The sequence below is a fragment of the Pezoporus wallicus genome, unplaced genomic scaffold (genome assembly GCF_028554395.1).
Source record: "Pezoporus wallicus isolate ANWC-B61680 ecotype Strahan unplaced genomic scaffold, APGP_CSIRO_Pwel_v1 contig_6217, whole genome shotgun sequence".
Taxonomy (NCBI): Eukaryota; Metazoa; Chordata; class Aves; order Psittaciformes; family Psittacidae; genus Pezoporus; species Pezoporus wallicus.
Window position 1 is genome coordinate 1,303,183 of NW_026637336.1, and position 21,556 is coordinate 1,324,738.

At 55.4% G+C, this 21,556-nt stretch overlaps 1 protein-coding gene across 2 annotated transcripts in view; it reads left to right on the forward strand.

The window, feature by feature from the left end:
- Nucleotides 1-20,574: 20,574 nt before the first annotated feature.
- The window catches only part of GPC3 (glypican 3), a 134,996-nt gene continuing 134,014 nt past the window's right edge, over nt 20,575-21,556 (forward strand). The window contains exon 1 of one of the 2 annotated variants that reach the window (XM_057404896.1): nt 20,575-20,734. In XM_057404896.1, the coding sequence (XP_057260879.1) occupies nt 20,575-20,734 (160 nt within the window). The remainder of the gene's footprint in view (nt 20,735-21,556) is intronic. The other variant, XM_057404897.1, reaches the window with a different exon arrangement.

Below are 21,556 nucleotides of genomic sequence, written 5' to 3' on the forward strand. Positions count from 1 at the left end.
GCACAATTAGCACATTTTTGGCATTCCTGCAAGGGCCGCCCGGAGTGTCGGGACCGGGGGTCCCCAGTGCCGCCCGCTCCGTGCTGCAACCCCTCGGGGGGTGTCTTAAGACCCGTGGGGGTGATCACAAGGGGTATCGAAAGCCCTCGGGGTGCTCAGGCGTTGGAAGGCCACGGAGTGCGGGCTCCGCTGGCACCGTGGGCAAGGCCTGCCGCCGCACAGGCCAAGCCAGGAGCGCTCACACACCATTTGGGGACTTTTCACCCCAAAACGAGCGCGAGCCGCCCCCAAGCGCCGAGCTTGGGGGTCCCGGGTGACCGCGGCCACGCACGGGCCGCATGGCTGCTGCGGCCCCACGGGGGGAGCCCCCGCAGCACCCCCATGAGAACTCCCCCCCCACCCCGAACCCCGCCGTCCTGCGGGCGGCTCCGTCCGTGTCCCCCGCCCCAGCCCCGAGGTCTTCGGCCATCGCCGTCCTCCCCGGGCGGGAGGAAGCCGGGGGCCGGCCGGCGGTGGCTGCCATTGGCCGGGGAGCGGCGGCGGCAGCTGCAGGACACAATTAATTATGCTAATGGCGTGGGGAGCGGATGTACTTTCTTCCCCCCTTTATTCCCCGCTCTGTTTTTGGCTGGTCGGTGCGGGAAGGAGCCGCCCTGGCCGCGATCACATGATATTGTCTTCGCGCCACTTTCGTAAAACCCTTTTTATTCCAGGGCTGCGCTCGGGCTCAAAGGTAACGCGTTTATGGTCCCGGTCCTTCCCTCCGCGCTTCTTGCCCGTTCCCCCTTCCCGAACGCCGCCGCGGTGCTCAAAGCCTCCGCACGCCTTTAGGGTTCGATCCCCTTCCTTTATCGCACCCCTTTTCGGGTTGTTTTTACCGCTTTTGCCTCCTTTCCCCGCCGGCAGCGCGGCTTAGCCGTGTGTGGGGGGGGATGCACGCCCGGGGCTCGCAGCCCCGGCTCCCCCGTGTCCCACCGCGGGCTGCGGGCAGCAGCACCCACCTGTAGGAGTGTGCGGGGCTCGCCCTGCGTTCCGCGTGGGCCCGCGGCTCCCCCCCCAACCCCGCACCCCGGGGCCGCTGTCTGTGTGTGTCCGTCCCCTTCGTGGGTCCCGCGGCACCAACAATGGACGGGGCCGCGGTGGGAGGCCAAACCGTGGGGCTGAGGAGCGGCCGCTGCGGTGCGGGGGGGACCCCGCGTGTTGTGTGTGTGAGTGTGTGTGTTGTGTACCCCGTGTGTCCCCCCCCGTTACACCCCTCCCGCACCATGCGTGTGGTGGGGGGGTGGGGGGTGGTGGTGTTGGGTCGCGTGGCCGGTGCGGGGAGGGGGGGGTGGGGGACACGGACCCGCGCGCGGCGAGCACATGGCGGCGTCGGGGCACCGCGTTCCGCAGCGTTCGGACGCGTCCCGACGCGTTCCCGCCCGGCCGCAGGCAAGAGCAGGCGGGGGAACGGCGGCGGGAGGAAAGGGGGGAGGCGGTTGGAGGCAGCCGGGCTGCCCCGTCGGGCCGGGACAAAGGGGCCGCCCGCGGCCGTGCGGAGCCGCCCTCGGCGCTGCTGAGCGCCGGGCTCGGGGTACCCGCGGCGGGCGCTGCTGTTACCGGGGGGAGGCCGTGCCGGTAGCGGGGTGCGGGGCGGGGGGGGGGGGGAGGGTGGGGGGAGGGGGGGCGGTGGGAAGCGGGCGGTCGCGCGGCTTGGCGCGTTTTTGGGTCTTTGAATGGGGAACTGCATTTCCCACCGTGCTTTGTTCCTGCGCTTTAATCGCCGCCGCGCGGCCCCCCGGACGGGGCGGGCAGCACGTGGCGGGGCGCCCCACACCCCCTGCCCGGCTCCGGGGTGCGGCGTGGCCGGGCCCCTGCCCGGGGGATGCTCCGGGTGCCCCCCCGCCACCCCCCGCTCTGTGTGTGTGTGTTCGGGGGGTGCCGCTGGTACCGCTGTGCACGTGGCGAGCGCGGCCGCGCGCTCCCGGTGCCCGCCCCCCCCCCCCCCCCCCCGAGCGGATGGGTCCGCACCGGGACCGGCTCCGCCGCTGGAAGCGGCCTTGGGGCGGGCGGCAAGGGGCGAGGAGCGGGGGAAAGCTCGGTGCCACCTCGGGAGGTTCGTAGCGCCGGGCGCTGCCGGCGTGGCGCGGAGGGAAGTTTAAACGTGTGTGTATGGACGTGCGCGGTTCCCCTTCCCGCTGTTGCTTTTGTGCCGCGCCGCAGCTCCCGCGGCATCATCTGGAGGACAGACACCGCGTTATGTGGTGCGGGGGGTGCGGGATCGTGTGTCAGAACCGTGCTGGTTGGGGGATGCAAGGTACGGGGTGAAGCTCCGGCGGAAGGGTCAAGTCAAAGGGCTCACGTGCTGTATGGAGGCACTGAGCGCAGGGCAGCAGCAGGACGGGATGTTTTGGTGCCTGTCGAAGTGCTTTGTCACTGCCGTTGGGAGCTGGAGAAGCCATTTCCACCTTGGTTCCAGTTTGCAAAGGCTTCCTTGCTTGGTGTGCTCGCGGCCTCCTCCAAACTCTGAACCCATTTCTCCCCTTATGCTTCAATAAGAACATCTCTGCTACATCGAGTAGCAAATCCGTATCTGTGTGCTGCACCATTAACGTTAGTCCATCGTTAACATTGGTCTTCTCTCTTGGCAGGTACCACTGGCTCCCAAGCTTCAGTCAAGGCACTTGTGCGATGCTGTGGCTGTGCTGAGACAAGAAGAGCTTTTAAAGAAGAGTTTCTCTCTGGTGATGATGGGCCTTGAGTTGTGCAAAAGTGCTTACAGTGCAGGTAGAGTTCAGGATCTACTGCAGTATAAGCACTTCTGGCATTACTGTGGCGATACGGTGGCGGGGCATGGACCTAACCAGGATTGTTGTTGGGCCACCTTAGAGGTGCATTGTGAACGGTTCTTGTGTTAAGGTGCATCTAGTGCAGTTAGTGAAGTAGCGTAGAATCTACTGCCCTAAATGCTCCTTCTGGCACAAGCTGCTGCCTGCACATCCAAAACACCCCCAATGCATCCATCCGGCTCTAGCCCAGCAAGTTCTAGTGCAAGTGGTGTTGGTATTGAAGGCATTGCTTGGGAAGTAGTTTTGTCCTAGCAGTATCAAAGTGCTCATAGTGCAGGTAGCTTGGAATCGGACCTACTGTAATGTGGGCACTTACAGTACTGCTAGATAAAGCGCATCCTTAGCTAGGGGCAGGCTCTGGAGAAGATGGTGCTGATTACAGTCAGTTTTGCAGGTTTGCATCCCAGCTTGCTCAGATTGCTGTGCAAATCCATGCAAAACTGACTGTGGTGGTGGTGAATCTGTGGTGGATGATGGGGTTTGAAGCTTCCCTTCCTCCCCTCTTTTTTGTGTCCCGTGGAAGATGTGAAGGTGCCTTGCGCTGGTTTCTCCATGGGTGGGGATTTGTTGCATTACTTGTAGCTATATGTAGAGTATTGCACTTGTCCCGGCCTGTGGAGGAAAGGAGGACTTGTCTTCAGGCTGCGCTGCCCCAACCCGGCCAGCACTTTGCTGAGCTCTGTTTTGCTGTTGTCGGGTGGATCACGATGCAATTTTGATTAGTTTGGTAGGAGAAAAATTGCACGGTATCCATCTGTAAACCGCAGGACCTTCATCGCTGACAGCGTTGCTCTTGTCAGTCCTCACTTCCCACAGCGGAGGCTGTAGTCATTGTCATGGCTCGCTGGTGACTCCGCAGCTTGAAGGGATGGGAAGAAAGAAACTTCTCCAGATACTAAGGTTTGCCTACCATGGAAAGGGAAAAAAGAAAGCCCACAAAGCCAACACCAAGCAGTGGTCCAGGGAAGGACATTGTGGGAGCTTGTTTCTGTAATAACGTGGGAATGACTGTGGTGGACTTGCCAATAAAGACATTTTTGACGTTAAACTTGTGTTTAATGATGTATGTCACTGAAGCGTGGTTGCAGAAGACAAAGGTAATCCAGGAGACCCTTTGGGTTGCAGCCTTGTCCCGCTCCAGCATCCTCCTCAAGGTGGATCTACTACAAACCTCTTCTTGCTGCTGATGCCTCAAGGAGGCTCTTTGCTGTGAAGGGGGGTGTTTCTCCTCCAGGAGAAGGATGCCCTCAAGTGATGGTGCTCAACACTCACCCTAAGCAATAGTAACGCTCCTTTTTGGTTTACTCTTTGCCTGCCTGAGCCTGGAAGTTGGGATGGGAGCTGCAGCGTGTCTGGACCGCAGGGAGACCTTGGTGTGTTCCAGCTTAGGAGCTGGCAGGATGGATGCGGGAGCTGGGGCTCTGCTGCACAAGCTGAGATGTTGTGTTCTGTGCTCGAGGAGTCTGTATGCTGCCTGGCAAAGGGGGGAGCTGGACCTGAGCTGTGTGTTGTGGGGCTGCGAGCAATGATGTGCCTGTGAGAGCTCAGTGTTGCTGAGGCTGCTGCCTTGCTCGAGTGTGTCAAGTTGCTCTGTGGTTTGGTTTTTGGGGTGGTTATGTGCTAAGGGGTGCCTTAGGAAGAGCATTGTTGGGATGCTTAGGCTTCGGATGGGTTATTTTTCCAGTTGCCTTCTTAATGTGCATGTAAGCATCCAGTTTGAAGAGGGCAGAGCTCTAGAACCACAACTCGTGGTCGCTGCAGTTGCCTCGGTGCAAACAGCTCTGGTTAAATGAGCAGCACCAGGGGGTTTCTGATAGCACTGTGGAGATCTGATAGGATGATTTTGCTGGTCTGGGTTACGGTGGCCAATGCAGCCGGCCTGAGGCCACACTGGATCCTTGATGCTGTCCCTGTCTGCCCAGACCTGGTCCAGGGGTGGTTGTGCACAGCAGGGAGTACACCAAGCAGAGGAGTCCTTGCTTAGTTCAAGTGCAGCTGCAGAGCCTCTGCGAGGGCTCTGGTGGTGTTCTGCCCCAGAATCTAATCCGAGGCTGAGTTGTAATCCTGTGCTGGGGAGCGCTGTAATCTGGGCTTCAAATCCCCGCACAGACAGAAGGCAAAGATGGTCCCTGAGTGCAAAGCCCTTCTGGCTGTGCCTTTTGTTGACAGCGAGGAGAAATGGGTTGGAATTTGTGCTGATAGGAGATCCTTTAGGAGAGGATCTGGTTCGAGAGCATCTTAAGAACCGGAACGTGCACAAGTCCATGGGACCTGATGGAATCCAGACCTCACCTGGAGCACTGTGTGCAGTTCTGGTGTTCTCAGCATAACAAGGACATGGAACTGTTGGAACAAGTCCAGAGGAGGCCACAAGGGTGATCAGGGACTGGAGCACCTCCTGTATGAAGACAGGGTGAGAAAGTTGGGGCTGTTCAGCCTGGAGAAGAGAAGCTGCGTGGAGACCTCAGAGCAGCTTCCAGTATCTGAAGGGGCCTATAGGGATGCTGGGGAGGGACTCTTCATTAGGGACTGTAGTGATAGGACAAGGGGTAATGGGTTAAAACTTAAACAGGGGAAGTTTAGATTGGATATAAGGAGGAAATTCTTTCCTGTGAGGGTGGTGAGGCACTGGAATGGGTTGCCCAGGGAGGTTGTGAATGCTCCATCCCTGGCAGTGTTCAAGGCCAGGTTGGACGAAGCCTTGGGTGGTCTCGTTTCTGGTCAGTGTGAGGTGTCCCTGCCCATGGCAGGGGGGGTGGAACTGGATGATCTCAAGGTCCTTTCCAACCCTAATTCTTCTATGATTCTAATGGTGATTTACAGTAGAGCACCATACCCCAACTGAGTGGGAAGCATCAGGATGTGTTCACAGCAGGAACCAAACCCGAGGTTGCTACTGTGTGAATGTGCTCTTGTGGGATGCTCCAAGCCTGGCTTTGTGTGGCTGATACTCTTGTGCAGTCTTACTGGGTGAACCAGGCTCGTGCCAGAGGGGATTCGGTGCCACAGCCAGTGTTTGGTGCAAGGCGCTGGTGTTATCCCAGGGTGTCCGAGCACCGTGGCAGGGTCTGTTAGCAGAGCTATCTGTTAACAGCGCCGGTGTCCGCTCTCGGGGCGAGCGTCTGCACCGTCGGTTCCGAGTTGCAGGTTGGGTGGTTTGGGTGGAATTCACTGACTTTGCTCCAAGCACTGAGCTGTGGACGCGGGATGAGTGCTCCTGCAAGGGTAAACCAGCCCGGGGAGGAAAGGGGTGGGAAATGCTCGGAGGAACACCCAGGTCCCTCATCCGGACCCCGGTTCCTCAACTTCCCTCCTTGTTTCCCGAACCCCATTTGGGGGCTGCATTAACCCTTTGCTGCAGCACAGGAGGAAATGGGCGAGATCCGCCCTGCCACACATGGGTGCTGCTGTGGCTGTGCAGGTGCAGGCGCTGCTGGGCTGCTGCTTAAACCAGGAGGGTTGGGGTTGGTTACCCATGAGACGCCTCGCAGCCCTTGGACGTGGGTGCCGAGGGGCTGAGGCTGTTCCCGGAGCTGGCACAGGGGCTATTTCTGGGAGCGGGACGTCAGAAAGGACTCGGCACCAGGCATTTTTTACCGGAGGTTTATAAATAGGAACAAGCGCACGCGGATGGGAGCGAGGGCTCCTCGTGGAAAGAGGCAACTCCGGATCTGGAAACTCCAGAGGGCTTTTTATGGATTGGGAATATTTGGGATCGCTTCCGGCCACACAACTCTGTGTTATTTAATACACGTGCGGGTATTCCCTGCTGTAATCAGTGTTTATCTCTCGGAGCATCCAGTGGGGACTTTCCTCTTAAAGGAAACTTGTTCCAATTGCTCGCAGTACTTCTGAGCTATCGCTGCTTTTTAAAGCATCTTCTGGTGCTGATGGTCTTCAGGGTGAGTTTTGTAGCATGTTCATGTCTCCATCAGTGCCCTAAGCCCAGGTGAGCGTTTCTGATCTCTCCCAGCACCCAGCCCCTGTGCTTGCTGCTGCTCTTCATCTCCTGTTGCTCCCAAGTTATTTTGTCCAAAGTAGTTACAGCGCATCCATAAAACCTGGGTTTAGTTTCCATCTGTTACTGGGTTAAAATCACAGGTGACAGAAAGGTGTAAGTGTTTCAGATTTGTTTCTGTTGGTCACTGAAGGGCTGTCTGCATCCAAACCAGCTCTCAACCCGGACCTGCTGCCTGAGGGAGCGATTCCATCCATCCTTGTGCTGCATCCATCCTTGGTCTCCTCCCCTATCAAACCCCCTGCAGTGACACCCCAGGATACCACGCTGCGTTCCCTTTGGCTTTCTACATTTCCTACTGATTTAAGCTGCTCGACGTCTGCAGGTACGATGGGGTCACCAGTTATTTGGCTGATCACCTTTCCCATTGGAAGTGTTGGTTGTAAAGGTGACATTTCATTTGCCAAAGGATTTTATAAGATGTAGGGAACTGCAGCACTGAACCAAAGGGGAAACCACCAGTGCGGGTTTTACATACATATATATACACATGTACATATGTGAGCATATATACAGCATCATATAGAATCTAGAATGGGTTGGAAGGGAGCTTAAAGCTCCTCCAGCTCCAACCCCTGCCCTGGGCAGGGACCCCTTCCACTGGAGCAGCTTGCTCCAAGCCCCTGTGTCCAACCTGGCCTTGAGCACTGCCTCCCAGGGAAGAACTTCTGCCTAATGCCTCATCTATTAGTTAATTGCCTTAACTCTGGTTGTTGCCTTGCCCCAGCTCTGCTGATGGGCCATTCCCAAGGCAGCAGAGCTGTAAACAGCCCTGCTCAGAAGGATTCCTGTGTACCAAAATCTCTCTTGCCCCGTTACGCCTCCCTCTCCAGCTCAGACGTGGGCCTGGCTTGTTTTAGGAGGTGATGACAAGCAGATAAAATGGAATTAGAGCCTCCACTGGCGTGTGGGCAGGGCTGCAGTGCTGCCTTTAATAGTTCCTCACTCGGGCAGTTTATGCTGTGGTGCTGATGCTCCGGCTGCTGGAAGGCTCTTGGTGGGAGATGGGATGAGCAGGGCTCAGAACTCCTGGGCTGTGGACTTGGAGCTGTGTGAGCATCCTGCTCCATGGACCTGAGCCTGCTCATGTGGCTGCTCTGCCCGCGGGGCTCACAGGAAGGGTTCCCTATGGGACCCATTGCTGCCAGGAGCTGGGTATCAGGGTGCAAACGCTGCTGCTGTTTCAGGCTGTAGAACACGAGTGCCACCAAGGTTAATGCTATCTATGGCATTTCCCCCCTCATTTTCCAATGGGCTGTCACAAACCAGAGGCCCAGTGGAGGCTTTGGAGCTGCGTGAAGAGGACGGGGATGAGTTGTTGGAGCTTGGCTGTGCCCACTGCCATCGAGGAGCACTGCAAACGGGAGAGTTCAGTGAAGGGGCTTGGGAAGAGCGGTGATGCAGGACCTGTGGGACCCGCCTGTCTTTGTGGGAGCTGATCCTGGGTTTCAATCGGAGCCAGATCCACTTTGCTTGTGTCCCATGGGAAGCGCTGCGGATGCACAGGTATGTTATCCTGCTGGGGTTTGGGTTCCTGCAAGGCCCAGGCAGGATGCGCTGCGCTGTGTCCTGTTGGCATGTCAAGGATCATGTCTGAGCTGCAGCCCCATTCATAGGGCTGGCTATGAACCGTCTCGCTCCTGGCCTCGCAGCATCACCCGTTGAGTTACTGTCCTGGCTGTCACAGCACAGGCAGTGAGCTCTGCTCCTCGGTGCAGCCTGGTCTCACATCAGGGCTGGTTTCTCAGTGCTGATTTGGAAGGTGCCCATAAATCACTGTTTAAAAGAAGAGTTGGTGGAGTGAGGAAGATTCTTTTGTAGGATCTGTTATTTGCCCTGGTTTTACTTATTCTGGATCATGTTGATTCTGGGTAAAGCTTTCATCCCCTTTAATAAGCTGAGGCTGCCTGGAAACCCCTGTATGTGACATGGGTGCCATTGCCTTTGCGACCAAGCCTGTACCCTCTTGCAAAGGGTTATCAGAGCTGTTCAAGAAAACTGCTCAGTGTTCTGCCCATAAACTGAACTCAAATGGGGCTTCTCGTAGACTGGTTTGGGTCGGAAGGGACCTTAAAGCTCACCCAGTTCCAGCCCCCCGCCACGGGCAGGGCCACCTTCCACTGGAGCAGGTTTTCCCCATTTCAGATGCTGGATCCTTTGCTTCAGTGCTGCGCTGGGCTCTGGTGGGGCACTTCCTTGTGGATACCTGGGGATTACGGGAGAAGGGGGAGCTGATGGGTGGGGAGGGAAATAGGCAGGGAAAGGAGCGAGGAAGCGCTGCGTGCAGCGGGAGAGGGCCTGAGCGGTGCGAGGTGCTCCCCGCCGGGCTCCCGGTCCCCGCTCAGCACCTCTGTTGGATGGGTTGAGCGCCAGCTCCCCGTCCTCTTGTTCCCCATCCGCCACACGAGGGCAGGCGGCTGCTGAGCAGAGCGCAGCGAGGCACCGGCTGGCAGCGGGCGCACCCTCCCCTGCGCGCTGCGGAGCGCTGGGTGCTGCCCGCGGGCCCCTCCAGGATTCGGCCCCCGCAGCGGGTGAGGATGAAGGCGCCTGTGATGAGTGTGCGGAGGCCGCCCCAGCGCTGTCACCGCTGCAGCAGGAGCAGGGCCGGGCAGCGCATCCCCTTTGCGGGGTTGATGAGGCCAAGAGGCCCCATCCCGTGCAGCAGCTCCCCCGGCAGCGCCAGGCTGCAGGGGTTTGTCAGGGCACTTCAGCCCATCCCGGCTGGAATGAGCCAAAGCTCCACGGACTCGGCTCGGAGAGGGTGTTGGGAGCAGTGTTTGATGGATTGGCCTCAGTTCAGGCCAAACCCCAGAGAGCTCAAGGGCATCGGTGCCATAGGTTTTTTGATCTGAAGGGAAGTTGCTGTATTTAACCGTTAAAGGATGATGCTAAAAAATGGCCACTAAAGCCAAGCATCCAAGGGGCTGCGTGTTAGCAACAGCAGCTGTTGGAAAGCAAGGAATACAGCGATTGCCGTGGATTTCCCTCCCCGTGGTCATGCATTTACAGGTGAAGACAAACAGCTGAAACAGGCAGGTCAGGCAGTCTGTCTCCTTGGACGTTTTAAGCCATTCTGGAGGAGCCCTGGGTGTTCACGCTTGGGTCTGGGAAAGAGCTGGGTCTTAAAGTTTAACCGTGGGCATTGTAAAGGTGCAATGAATTGCAGCAGAGCCCGGTGCCAGCGTGAGGAGGAGCCAGGGAGGGACTCAGAGAGGTCACCAAGTTCCTAACCTAGCAAAAAGAAACCATAGAACCCCAGCCTGGTTTGTGTTGAAGGGACCTCAAAGCTCCTCCAGCTCCAAGCCCTGCCACGGGCAGGGACCCCTTCCACTAGAGCAGCTTGCTCCAAGCCCCTGTGTCCAACCTGCCCTTGAACACTGCCAGGGATGGGGCAGCCACAGCTTCTCTGGGCACCCTGTGCCAGCGCCTCAGCACCCTCACAGGGAAGAGCTTCTGCCTAAGAGCTCATCTCAGTCTCCCCTCGGGCAGGTTAAAGCCATTCCCCTTGGCCTGTCCCTCCATCCCTTGTCCCAAGCCCCTCTCCAGCTTTCCTGCAGCCCCTTCAGGCACTGGAGCTGCTCTCAGGTCTCCCCTTCAGGAGCCTTCTCTTGTCCAGGCTGCCCCAGCCCAGCTCTCTCAGCCTGGCTCCAGAGCAGAGCTGCTCCAGCCCTCGCAGCAGCTCCATGCCCTCCCCTGGACTCTTAGAAGACATCAGACTGCGATCACAACAGGGACATCCAGCCTGCTTCATAACCAGAACAAGCAAAAGGTGAACTCCTTGGACAAACCTTTGTAAAGCACCTCAGACCTGTAATTAAACACTGAGCTAACCTTGGCCTGTTCTGCTGTAGCACAGCGAAGCTCTTGCAAGTCGTAAGGGATGGTCTGAGGTCTCCATGGTAGTTACAGACTCTTCGTCTGTGAAAGGCTGTGATGCATTTATAGACCATAGCAATCCAGTTGATATAGATATGGCAATCCCTGAGCTGACAGGCTGCAGCTACGGGTTATCCATCCTTGAAATACAGGTGTCCAGAGCAGGGACTGAGCCTGTTGTGCTCAGCCCAGGCAGTTGCTGTCCTTAACTCAGACCATGAAGCTCGGTACGGTTTCATCCCAGTGCATCCTGGTGTGATGCTGTGCTACCACAGGCTCACAAGCTCTTCATTTAATCATTATTCTGTGTTTCCACAGCAGGTGCTGACATTTCACTCCTGTCCCGGAATGAAAGGTCAAAACTGCCACTGCAATGCCCAGGGCTTCCACCTGCAGCTGCATTTGTAGCTGCCTGCCTGCACAGGCAGCATTTCTGAGCAGGTTTGTGAACGGGTGCTGCTGAGCTCACGGGTGTGCTTGGGGGGCTGCCTGGGTCAGTGAATTCCCTTTGCAGACCCTATCACCTGCACCACAGGGGCAGGTTTTCTCTGACAGAAGGAGCTGCGCACATCGTGGGACTAGCTTTTGGGTTTCTGCTGTTGTTGTAACCTAGCACACGGGAGCATACCAGAACGAGCTGATGGGGGATGCGAGCATCCCAAACAGGACAGATACCTGATCGATCTGCATCAAAGATCCAGTGCAGAAACACTGGCGCAGCTTTCATTTTGTACTTGTTCTCACTGCTCACACTGCTTGAATCTCTGTGTCTCTGAACTCACTGTCTATGCTCGCAGCAGCCACTGAAGCACTTTGCTTTCAGCTAAGGATCAGTAAATATCTCCGTGCACCAGTGAGGGCTCAGTGTGTGCCCTCCCGCACCGAGTGCCCCAAACCATCTCATCAGATGTGGATCTTTGCTCAGCTGAGGGGTGTTTTCTCAGAGCATCTTGTCCTGTTGCCTGGGAGAGGAGTAAATGGTAGTGAGTGATGCTGGGGAGAGACAGCAGGGAGGTGGGATGGAGGGGGTTTCTTCTCCCCATGAGCTGGGGTGACTTTAACCCCAGCGATGACAAAGCTGCCCTGCTTCAGGACTTAGGGAGATCGAGCATCCAGGTGATGTTAACACTGTGCTTGATGGCTTTAGCTGCTGGGGAGTGTGCGTAGCCTATGGTTTGGCATCCTGAGAGGCAAAGGGGACGTTTAAGTCAAGAGGAAACGGCCTCAAGCTGCACCAGGGCAGGTTTAGATGGAGCTGAGGAACAATTCCTGCCCCAGAGGGTGCTCGGACATTGGAACAGGCTGCCCAGGGCAGGGATGCAGTCACTGTCCCTGCAAGTGTTCACAACCCATGGAGACGAGGCCTCAGCGCCATGGGGCAGTGGGCAGCAGCTTGCAGGGAGGGTGCTACTTCCCTACTGCCTGAGGAATTGCTGAGGTTGTCAGGAGCACGGAGACTCCCTATTCCTGGGGAGTCTGAAAATGCGCATAGATGGGAAATAAGGAATAATTCAAGGATGTTTTATTCTTACATTTAGGGCTGGGGTTGTCTCTTTAATGTTTTATACGTGTTTTTTTGCACACTGATAGGTAAGCTTATATTGCACAGTCAAAAGCTATTCGTTTTCTCCCAAGATTGTCGATTTTCTTTCCAAATTGCTAAATTACATTCTCAATTTTATGGGAATGCTCTGCCGTTCGTGCAAAATCCTGCGCTCAGATGCTTAGGCCCATCTCATCGTGCCAGACCCTTAGGTGAACTAATTGGATCCGTCTTACTGGTACCTCTCTATCAGGAAACCTCTTTGGTGCACTTAGGAAGTTTTCTCCTTGGTAAAGCAGAGAAAAAACGTTATCCCCATGTTGCACAGGGAGAGGTGTGGGAGCAAGGCAATGAAGGAGCTCCCAGGGCTGCCTGGGCTGAAGGTGTTTGAGATGGAGCTACCGCACTGTGAATCCCCAGTGCTTCAATGTTCACCTCTGCTTGTGTTTCTTCCCTCCTGTAGCACCGCATGGCTGGTGCTTGATGTACTGCAACAAGACTGTTGGTGACTGCTTCTGGGCTCAGGTTTTTCACTTCTAAGTCTCCTACCTGGGTAGGCAGAAGCTCTTCCCTGTGAGGGTGCTGAGGCGCTGGCACAGGGTGCCCAGAGAAGCTGTGGCTGCCCCATCCCTGGCAGTGTTCAAGGGCAGGTTGGACACAGGGGCTTGGAGCAAGCTGCTCCAGTGGAAGGGGTCCCTGCCCGTGGCAGGGGCTGGAACTCCATGATCTTTAAGGTCCCTTCAACCCAAACCTCAGCCTGGGGTTTGCACTCACGCCTGCTTCCGATGGGATCACTTTGGATTGAAGTAATTCTGTGGAAGATGTCCCAGAAGTCCAGGTGCTGCTGGGCAGTTTGCAGTGCATTGGTGCTGTGCCCAGGCCCTCTCTATGGCAGGATTTTGTTTAGCACCATGGCCTGCAATGGGAACCGCTCCGTGTTCCCTTGCCACTTGTCTGCAGAGCAAAGTGAACCCTTTATGGGTTTGCTTGCCCTGGCAGAGTGCGTTTGTATCGGTTCAAGGCTTTGGACCATGCAATGAGGAGATATCTTTGCCCTTCAACTGAATGCACTCTGTTGGATCAGGGGCTCGCGTTCCAGGGGCAGCTAAACCAAAGCCATCCCCACTCGCCCTAAATACCGGTCACTGCCTGCAGTTCTTATTTGTGAGAGCAGCTTTTAGCAGAGCCAAACCTCTTTATCCCCGAGCCTTTCCTCCTTGCTCTTGCCCAGGTCACACAAGGGAGCAAAGCCCTGGAAGGCTGTCGGTAAGACCCAAATGCTGCTCGCTCCACTCTGCCAGAATCAGCAGGATATTTACTACTGGCCTCAGAGGAGCTGCAGTGAGAGAAACAGGGGCACAGGGAGGAAAAGTCGCTTGGCTTTAAGCATGTGTTGCTTAAATTATTCAGTTTCTCCTAAAACAGCCCATTGAATAATACATGGTGGTCACTTCTGCTTCTAAATGCTTGCACTTAGACTGAGGTTAAGATGAGGTCCTGAAATGCACTTGCGCTCAGGTTCCCCTGCAGATAGATGCCCACCGAGCACTGCCTCGGTCCCAGCAGCTCTTCTCCTCCACATTTTAATGCTCCAGGTCCTGTGTTTGGGCAGTGCCAGCTCCAAGCCTGGTCCCCAACACCTCCTGTACCATGAGACCTCTTTAGACAGCCCCAAAGCACGAACAGTCACAAGCTGGGGCTTGTTTCTCTTTGCTTCCTCTACTGCTGGCCAAGCCCTCTAAGTCATTTGTCAACAGCTTTTATACCTTCTTCATTAAAGTGGAGTTCTGACCTAATTGCAGTAATGCCCGAGTCTGTGGAAGTGCCCTACACCAGTCACAGGATGAGTGATGGAGCACAGCAGTTCATTCGCCCTTTCATCCTCATCCTGTCCCCAAAACATGCACACACACAGAGGTGCCCGCAGCTAAGGAGCATTTCTGCTTGAGACACCATAGCTCAGCTTTTCCACGTTTTCCATGTTTTCCAGTCTTACTTAAAGGGTGGGGGGATGTCAGGAGAAACGAATCTGCTTCACACTTACCTGCTTAATGTTTAATAGTAATCATAGAAAACAACCCCCCAAGAGCTGTTTGCAAGGCCTGCCATTGATGCACTGTATGCAGGAATGATTTAGCATTTAAAACCAGATATACGTAAGGGGGCTCATTATTCTGCTTGGCAAGGAGACAAACGTGGATGTCCAGTGAGGCTCCTTTTAAAAGGAAGGAAGCTTCCCTTCTGTCGATAATGCTGTCCTGCTCCATGGAAGGTGAAACCCGGCTGAGCATCCAGCGGGATAAAGAGTTGTGGGTTGGGAAATGCCTTCAAGTGGGTGAGTGTTAAACCTTACAGGGTTTTTTATTAGGTTACTTGGCTCAGGCAAGAAGGGTGCAATGTGAATAGCCAAGCCCTCTGAGGTCTGTTCATGTTCTCACAGACGCAAGTGAGGATGCTGCTAATGAGAAACCCCAATGTGAGCTCCAAGCCTGGCCAGCTGGGAGCAGTACTTGGATGGCTTCTGGTGTAGCTGCTGCTGGCATCACCTCTGGAAGGGTCAGGCCATGGATGCAGCTGAAGGAAACCAAATCAGTGCAAGGTCATGATGGGCTGGAGCAGGGACCAAGGACAAGGGAGCAGAGGTGGGCTCTGCCGTACAAGCAGCCACGTGGGGCACAGATGTGACTCCTGTGCTGGGAGACCTGGAGCAGGAAAAGCCCCAACAGGCCAAGAGAGCCTCTGGAAGCAGCAGGCGCCTGCAGCAGAGGGGCAGGTTGGTGCTGTGCCCTGCTGTGAGCTGAATGTGTGGCCAGTGAACGTCAGGCCAATCCCCAGCTGCAGGATAGGGCTCACAGCAACCTCAGGTGTCTGTGGGCACTGGGAGAAAGTGGCTGCAAGAAGCAGGAGCTCTGGTTTGCAGTTTTTGATCCTTACCGTGGTGTGCAGTGGATTTTCCTTGGTGAGAAAGAGGAGAGTGGGAAGCCTGAATGGGAAGAAGGAACAGAGATCTCCATCCTGCAAATGGTAGCTGGGCAGTGCAGGAGCCCATCGCTGGCCCCAGAGCCACCCTGTCATTGAGGGAGGCTCTTCATGCTGCTTCACACTGCTCTGTTCCAAGGTGTCCTCCCTTGCCATGGTTCATGGCTCCCTGGGGCTGCTCCAAATCCACTGTCTCCAGCAATGATTCCTCATCAGTGACGGACAGAAACACTGTGTCCCTGTAGTTCCTTGAATTATTGGGTATAAAAGTTGCCACTGAGTCACCCGTCCGCTCTTCCACCCGCAAAGCAGCATTTGAGGAGCAGTCTAACGCTCCTCATCCCTTTGGAAGCACCTCATTACCATGCAACTGGAGACAGCTTCTGCATGAGCCGAGCAGAAATACTCCTCCATTATACCTCTTCGCAGCGTTTTTGCATATAATATTAAGCAATAATATAATGTAAGAAGGCATAAATCAAGTTTTACTGTGGTGCCACTGCACAGGACAAGAGCACTCCTGGAAAGGCACCTGAATACATCACGGCCTCCTTTGGAGTGGGAGCAGTTGATCTGTTCAGCAGAATATTTGTGGGTTCTGCTGTAAATCCCATCTCGAGGCTCTCCACATCCCATAACGGGGCTCCCTTAGTGCGTGCAGCCACTCAACTCATACCTGGGTTACCCGCACTGACCCAGGCTTGCACTTTGACCACGTCGCCTGCTGCTCCAGCTGCTTGCGGAGCTCGCTCTGTGCTGCTGAGCCTGTGATGGAGTCAGAAGTGCAGCATCTCTGCAGGGTTCAGCCCAGGGTTGGATGCACCGATCCGTCAGGCTGCTGGCTCCATGCAGAGCCAGTTCACAGCAGAGCCCTGTAATTCTACATCCCAGCTCCCCTGTGAGCGGGGTGCCCATGGTGTGACAGCCCTGCGTTGGTAATTGTCGGCAGCACTTCATTTCCATAGATGAATGCTCTGGGTTGATCCCTTCTGGGCTGTCTCCTGGCAGCGTCTCTTCAGTTGATTAATCACCAGGAGATGATAAATGAAAATATCAGCTTGAGAAACGCCTGCCCTGTGCTCCCAGCAGAGGCAGCAGTGCACGGTGAATAGTTCTCTCCCATCTTTTCTGCTTTGATTCCCTCTGTAAAGCATTCCGGGGCTCTGCTGATGTTCAGCCCCACTCGCTGTGGGCTGGAGGAGAGATGGGTGTTGCAGTTTGGGCAGTGGGGAGGAGTGCTTCAAGCATCCTTCCTCCCTGCGGGCTGTGCCTTGTGAGCAGCATGGCCCAAACTCCAGCACACTGCCTGTTTCATCCTCTGCTGTGCTTTGGGGTCTTCCAGTGATGGGGGGGAGTAGAAAAGCTTTTAAGCCACAATGGCTGTGTCTGTATCTTTAGTTTTACAAAGGATGCAAAACTCTTCAGATAACCAGGCAGGTTGGATGGGGCTTGGAGCAAGCTGCTCTAGTGGAAGGTGTCCCTGCCCGGGGCAGGGGTTTGGAACTGGATGAGCTTTAAGGTCCCATCCAACACAAACCAGCCTGTGACTCTCTGACAACGGTTAGCTGTATATCAAGCTGCCCCTGCAAAACCTGTGCCCTATCCACAATTAAGAGCTGGTTTGGAAAGGTTTGGATCTGGCTGGATTTTTACCCCTCAAATATTCTGTAACTTTAGCAAGTTTTGTGATCTATATGTGGGAGACAAGGCTCTTCAAACACTTTGGGAAAGAAAGAGGAGATCCCTAGGACTGTAGGGCAGAGATTTTCCAAGGCTCTAGGAGGCATTTCTGATATGAGTGTGACAGAAACAGTTCCAGTTCTGGAGTATCTCACATTTGGACAGGCAGAGTGGTTTGTCTGTGCATTCTTGATGTACAGCTCTATTGGCATCTGCAGCGTCTTTAAGTGATGCATCTCTCTGAAGGCTTCACTGCTTCTGCTGTGTGATCTGTTCCCAACAAACTCCGGAGAGCCAGTGATTTATCAGCCACTGCCACTGCTTTTTTGGGGTGAGGAAAAGGCTAATGCTTTATGGATCTATCAGCATTCCAATATGGCACATGGAATACAATATCCTGCCAAAGAGGGGAGGGATGTCTGCTACCTCGCAATCCATCATTCCTCCCAGCGCCCCATAGCAAATGTGCTTTTCTTTTTCAGACAATGTGTGAGTACTTTTATATAGTGAAGAGCTTCTCCCTTCTCCTCCTCCACAAAATCTATATGAACGCCTGAAAATGCAGCTTCTGCAAGGTGCAGAATAAGATGGAAAGGGTCATTTTGACAGGGAGAAGCCATCACTGCCTGCAGCTCTTGGTTTCGGCAGGACATAGGAGATCTACAGTGATGTAGCTGGGCCACAGTCAGCATAAGGGATTGCAACAGGGGTGAGGAAGCCACGGTGACCATGCCCATGCAGGCGGTCAGGTACGTGCTGTAAACATGCACATGTGTCAACAGATGCTCCAGGTACCTTCGTTTCTCCCCAGCCCCACGGCGATTCCCTCTGCTACAGGCATGGCTCTGCTGGCCTTGTCCCCATGGAGCTCATCCACCCTGTTTACAGTGACAAATTGGACTGAGTTGCTAACCTGGTGAGCACATCTACTGCGGAGTCCGAGTCCCTCTCCTATGCCTCTCCTTGGTGTTTCAATTGATTCAGGGTTTTCCCAGTGGAGAGCTTTGTAAGAGCGTTTGATCCCATCAGCTGCACATGATCCTGCCTCTCATTACCCACAGGCTTGCGGCAGGTAGATGATGAAGTGAGGTTTTTACGGTGTGAGCAGTTGTAACAAGGGAAATGATCATCCTGGATATGAGACAACTTGGCTTTTACTACATCTGCTGGCACACAACTAGCTCAGTGACTTTGCCTTTGATCTTGGAGCAAGTCGTCTGCTTTCTCCTCTGGGACAACCCTGCACTTGCTACCCTCAGCCATTAAAAGGACAAGTGATGTGGATGAGCAGTACTCAGGGAAATAGCTTCAGATCTTCTTTGGGTTGTTGCAGTCTTTATGGAGGTCAAAGAGTCTGCAGTTTTCACCTTGGGAATGCTTCTGCAGGCACCAGGGTGGAGAGCATCCTTTGGGTGCTGCAGGACACAACAATATTGTTGGTCCATGGATGGGATGCCATTCACCCCCCATCTCCACCCAGCTGCATCCTTGAGCTTATTACCCCAAGGAAAGTCAGTAATGCTGGAGTGAAAACTGGGGGAAACAAGTACAAAACACTTGCTCCCTTAGGACGAGTCCTCAGTTAAAATGGGAGTTCTTTTTTTTGCCTGCCAGTGGACTTTGGGTCTAAGCTAAACCGGTGCCTGAAAGAAAGAGCTTCCACTTGGTTTTGTTGTATGCTTCCACAAGCGCTACCTCACTTCTGCCATAGCTCCTGGTGGATGAATAAACTTCCTTTTACAGGGAGTCGTTGTCAGGATAATGACGGATCCCACTGTGGAGCCAGATCCAGCGATGAGCACTAATGTTGTTTGCTAATTTGGTTTGAAGTCTGCAAGCGCTCGCTCGTCTTAGTGCAGATCCCTGAACGCGCCTCTTTGGCGCCGGGTGTAATTCTTTGTTCTAATGGCATGCCTGACAGCATCTGTGTACTTACCTGCAGCGGTAAAAGCCTCCTGTACTTAAATGCAATACACACAGAGGTTTGAAGATGAACCCAGGAGGTGCGTGAATACCTTTTAGATGCCTGTAATTCAGCTCATAAATACAGTGCAGATTGCAATAGTGCGTGTAAAGCCGCGCTTCAAACACCAGCCTTTGTATTTGGCAATTTGGTCGCATTGATTCCTAACTTAAAGCAGTGCGGTACCTGAACCCCAAACTGTTGCATAAACATAACAAATCCATCAGTGAATCAATGAGGGAGATGCAGAGAAGATGCGTTAACCACGCAGTGCGATGCAGCCACAGGAGCTGAAGGATGTGTGATGGTATTGCACGTGAGGAACCGGGAGAAACGGAAACGTGTGAAGGATGGATCCTCATCACTGAGCATCTGCCCGCCCTTCTCCCTCTTGAAACCAGGCACAATTTGCACTGAGGAGCACCTGCGCCCCAGAGCAAAATGAGATTTCCAGGTTGTTGTGAATCCCAGGTCTTTCTGCTGGCCGGTTAATGGGAATCTTGTCAGCAGCGCTTACCAGGCACGATAAACAGGGAATAAATAGCGCGGTCTGCAGACAGCAACAGGCTCCCGCAATCCATTCACCAGTGAGACACGTTGCACATTCCGGCTTATTAGTCTCATATCCATAACGTATTTTAACAATGTCTTCCTGGCAGGCATTTTCTTAGAACAAACACCCAGGTTGGGCGCTCATTTGTCATCCCTCTTCAGGATTCCAGGGTGAAAAAGAGCTGGTAGCAAGCCATTAGCGATGATTTGATCCTGTGTTTGCACTGCAAATCTGACATAGATTTTTCTTGTGCTTATACTTGCTCCCTCGTTGGTTCCCCGTGCAGGCTGCAGGGGAGCACCCCGGGCTGAACACAGGGTCGGCGATTTTTCATACGTGGCCCCTGCTTTGTTTAAAAGAAAGCCTTTGCTCACCCTGCTGGGTTTGCTTTGTACAGCTGAGGAATGAGCAGCGTGGGCCCTTCCAGCTCAGTGTGCGCGGCTGGAATTCAAGCACAACTGTTGAGCACAACTCTGCGCATGGCCACCTATTCCTGGTGGTGACTCGGAGCTGCGTTGTGCTAGCCCGGCTGGGGGTGCCAGTGCCCCATTGTCCCATTTTCCCAGTGTCCCATTGTCCCAGTGTCCCATTGTCCCAGGGTCCCATTACCCCAGTGTCCCATTGTCCCAGTGTGCCATTGTCCCAGCATCCCAGTGTCCCACTGTCTCATTGTCCCAGTGTCCCACTGTCTCATTGTCCCAGTGCCCCATTGCCCCAGTGTCCTATTGTCCCAGTGTCCCCATGTCCCACTATCCCATTGCCCCAGTATTCCACTGTCCCAGTGTCCCACTGTCCCCATGTCCCACTGTCCCAGTGTCCTTATGTCCCAGTATCCCACTGTCCCAGTATCCCATTGCCCCAGTATCCCACTGTCCCCGTGTCCCATTGTCCCCATGCCCCTGTGGTTCACTGATGGCTCCGGGCAGCGCGGGCTGGAAACTGCCGCGCGCGGGGCAAGTGCGCGGGTGGCGGGGCGAGCACCAATCAGCTTGCGGAACCGGCTGAGCGGGGACCAATGGGAGCGCGGCGAGGCGGGGCGGGGCGGGGCCTTGGGGGCGCTCCGGGCGCAGCGCGGGGTTGGAGTCGGCTCCGCTGCCGGCCGCGATGCCTGCGGGTGCGGAGTAGCCCGGGACCATGTTCGGGAGCGGCGGAGCGCTCCTGCTGCTGCTGGCAGCGCTGCTCGGTGCCCCGGCCAGCGCGCAGCCCAAGGGGGAAGACGCCTGCCGCCCCGTCCGCGCCTCCTTCCAGGTGCTGCAGCCCGGAGCCAAGTGGGTGCCTGAGAGCCCAGTGCCAGGTGAGACCGCCCGGCACCGTGGCGTCTGGTCTGCAGCCCTCCCCTCCGGGGCTCGCCGCCGCAGCGCCCCGGCGGAGGGGTGCGGAAGGGTGAAGGGGGTCTCTGTGCCTTAGCGGGACGGTGCGGAGCCGGCTCTCCCGGCGGCTGGGGCTCGGGGTGCCGGGCTCCGCGCTGCCTTAAATCGGGGTCTGGGATCTCCTCGCTGTGCAGCCCAGGACTCTCGCTCCCAGCCCGGGCTCAGGGGATGCCACGGCTCGGGGAAACAGGCTGGAAACGGGCAGCGAGCACCGAGCAGGGTGAGGTGTTACTCTGCTGTGCAATTAGCATCACAGGTGGTACCGCACCAAACCTCATCAGCTACACCCTGCTAGGCTGCTTTCCGTATACATGCCTCTTTCCTATTATAAAATGTAAGTGAAATACTTGAATTCCTGCCTTTTAAAGCTGCTTTTGCAGCTTTTTGGTAATGAGGGAGGGAGTGTGGGCTCCTCTGGGTGGGTGCCTGTGTGTACGCAGAAGGATGAGGTTCTGGTGGCTGCGTTATGGAGCTGCCTGGGGAGCTCCGAGGCGGTTGGGTTAAATATGCAGCAGAGAAGCCTGCCCTGGAAAGCTTCTGATCAAAGTAGGAAAGGGAAGAGATAGCAGGCAAACGTGACACACAGGGGAGGTGCAATGAGATCATCGCCAGCGGTAGCTGCTTCTAATAACCATGTGTTGAGTTATGGTTCTTGTGTTGGGAGTCAGGGCCCGAGACACAAGAGTTGCTTCAGCACTTATCTGCTGCAGCGGAGGAGAGGAAGGGGAGAAGGTGGGACTGGAAGG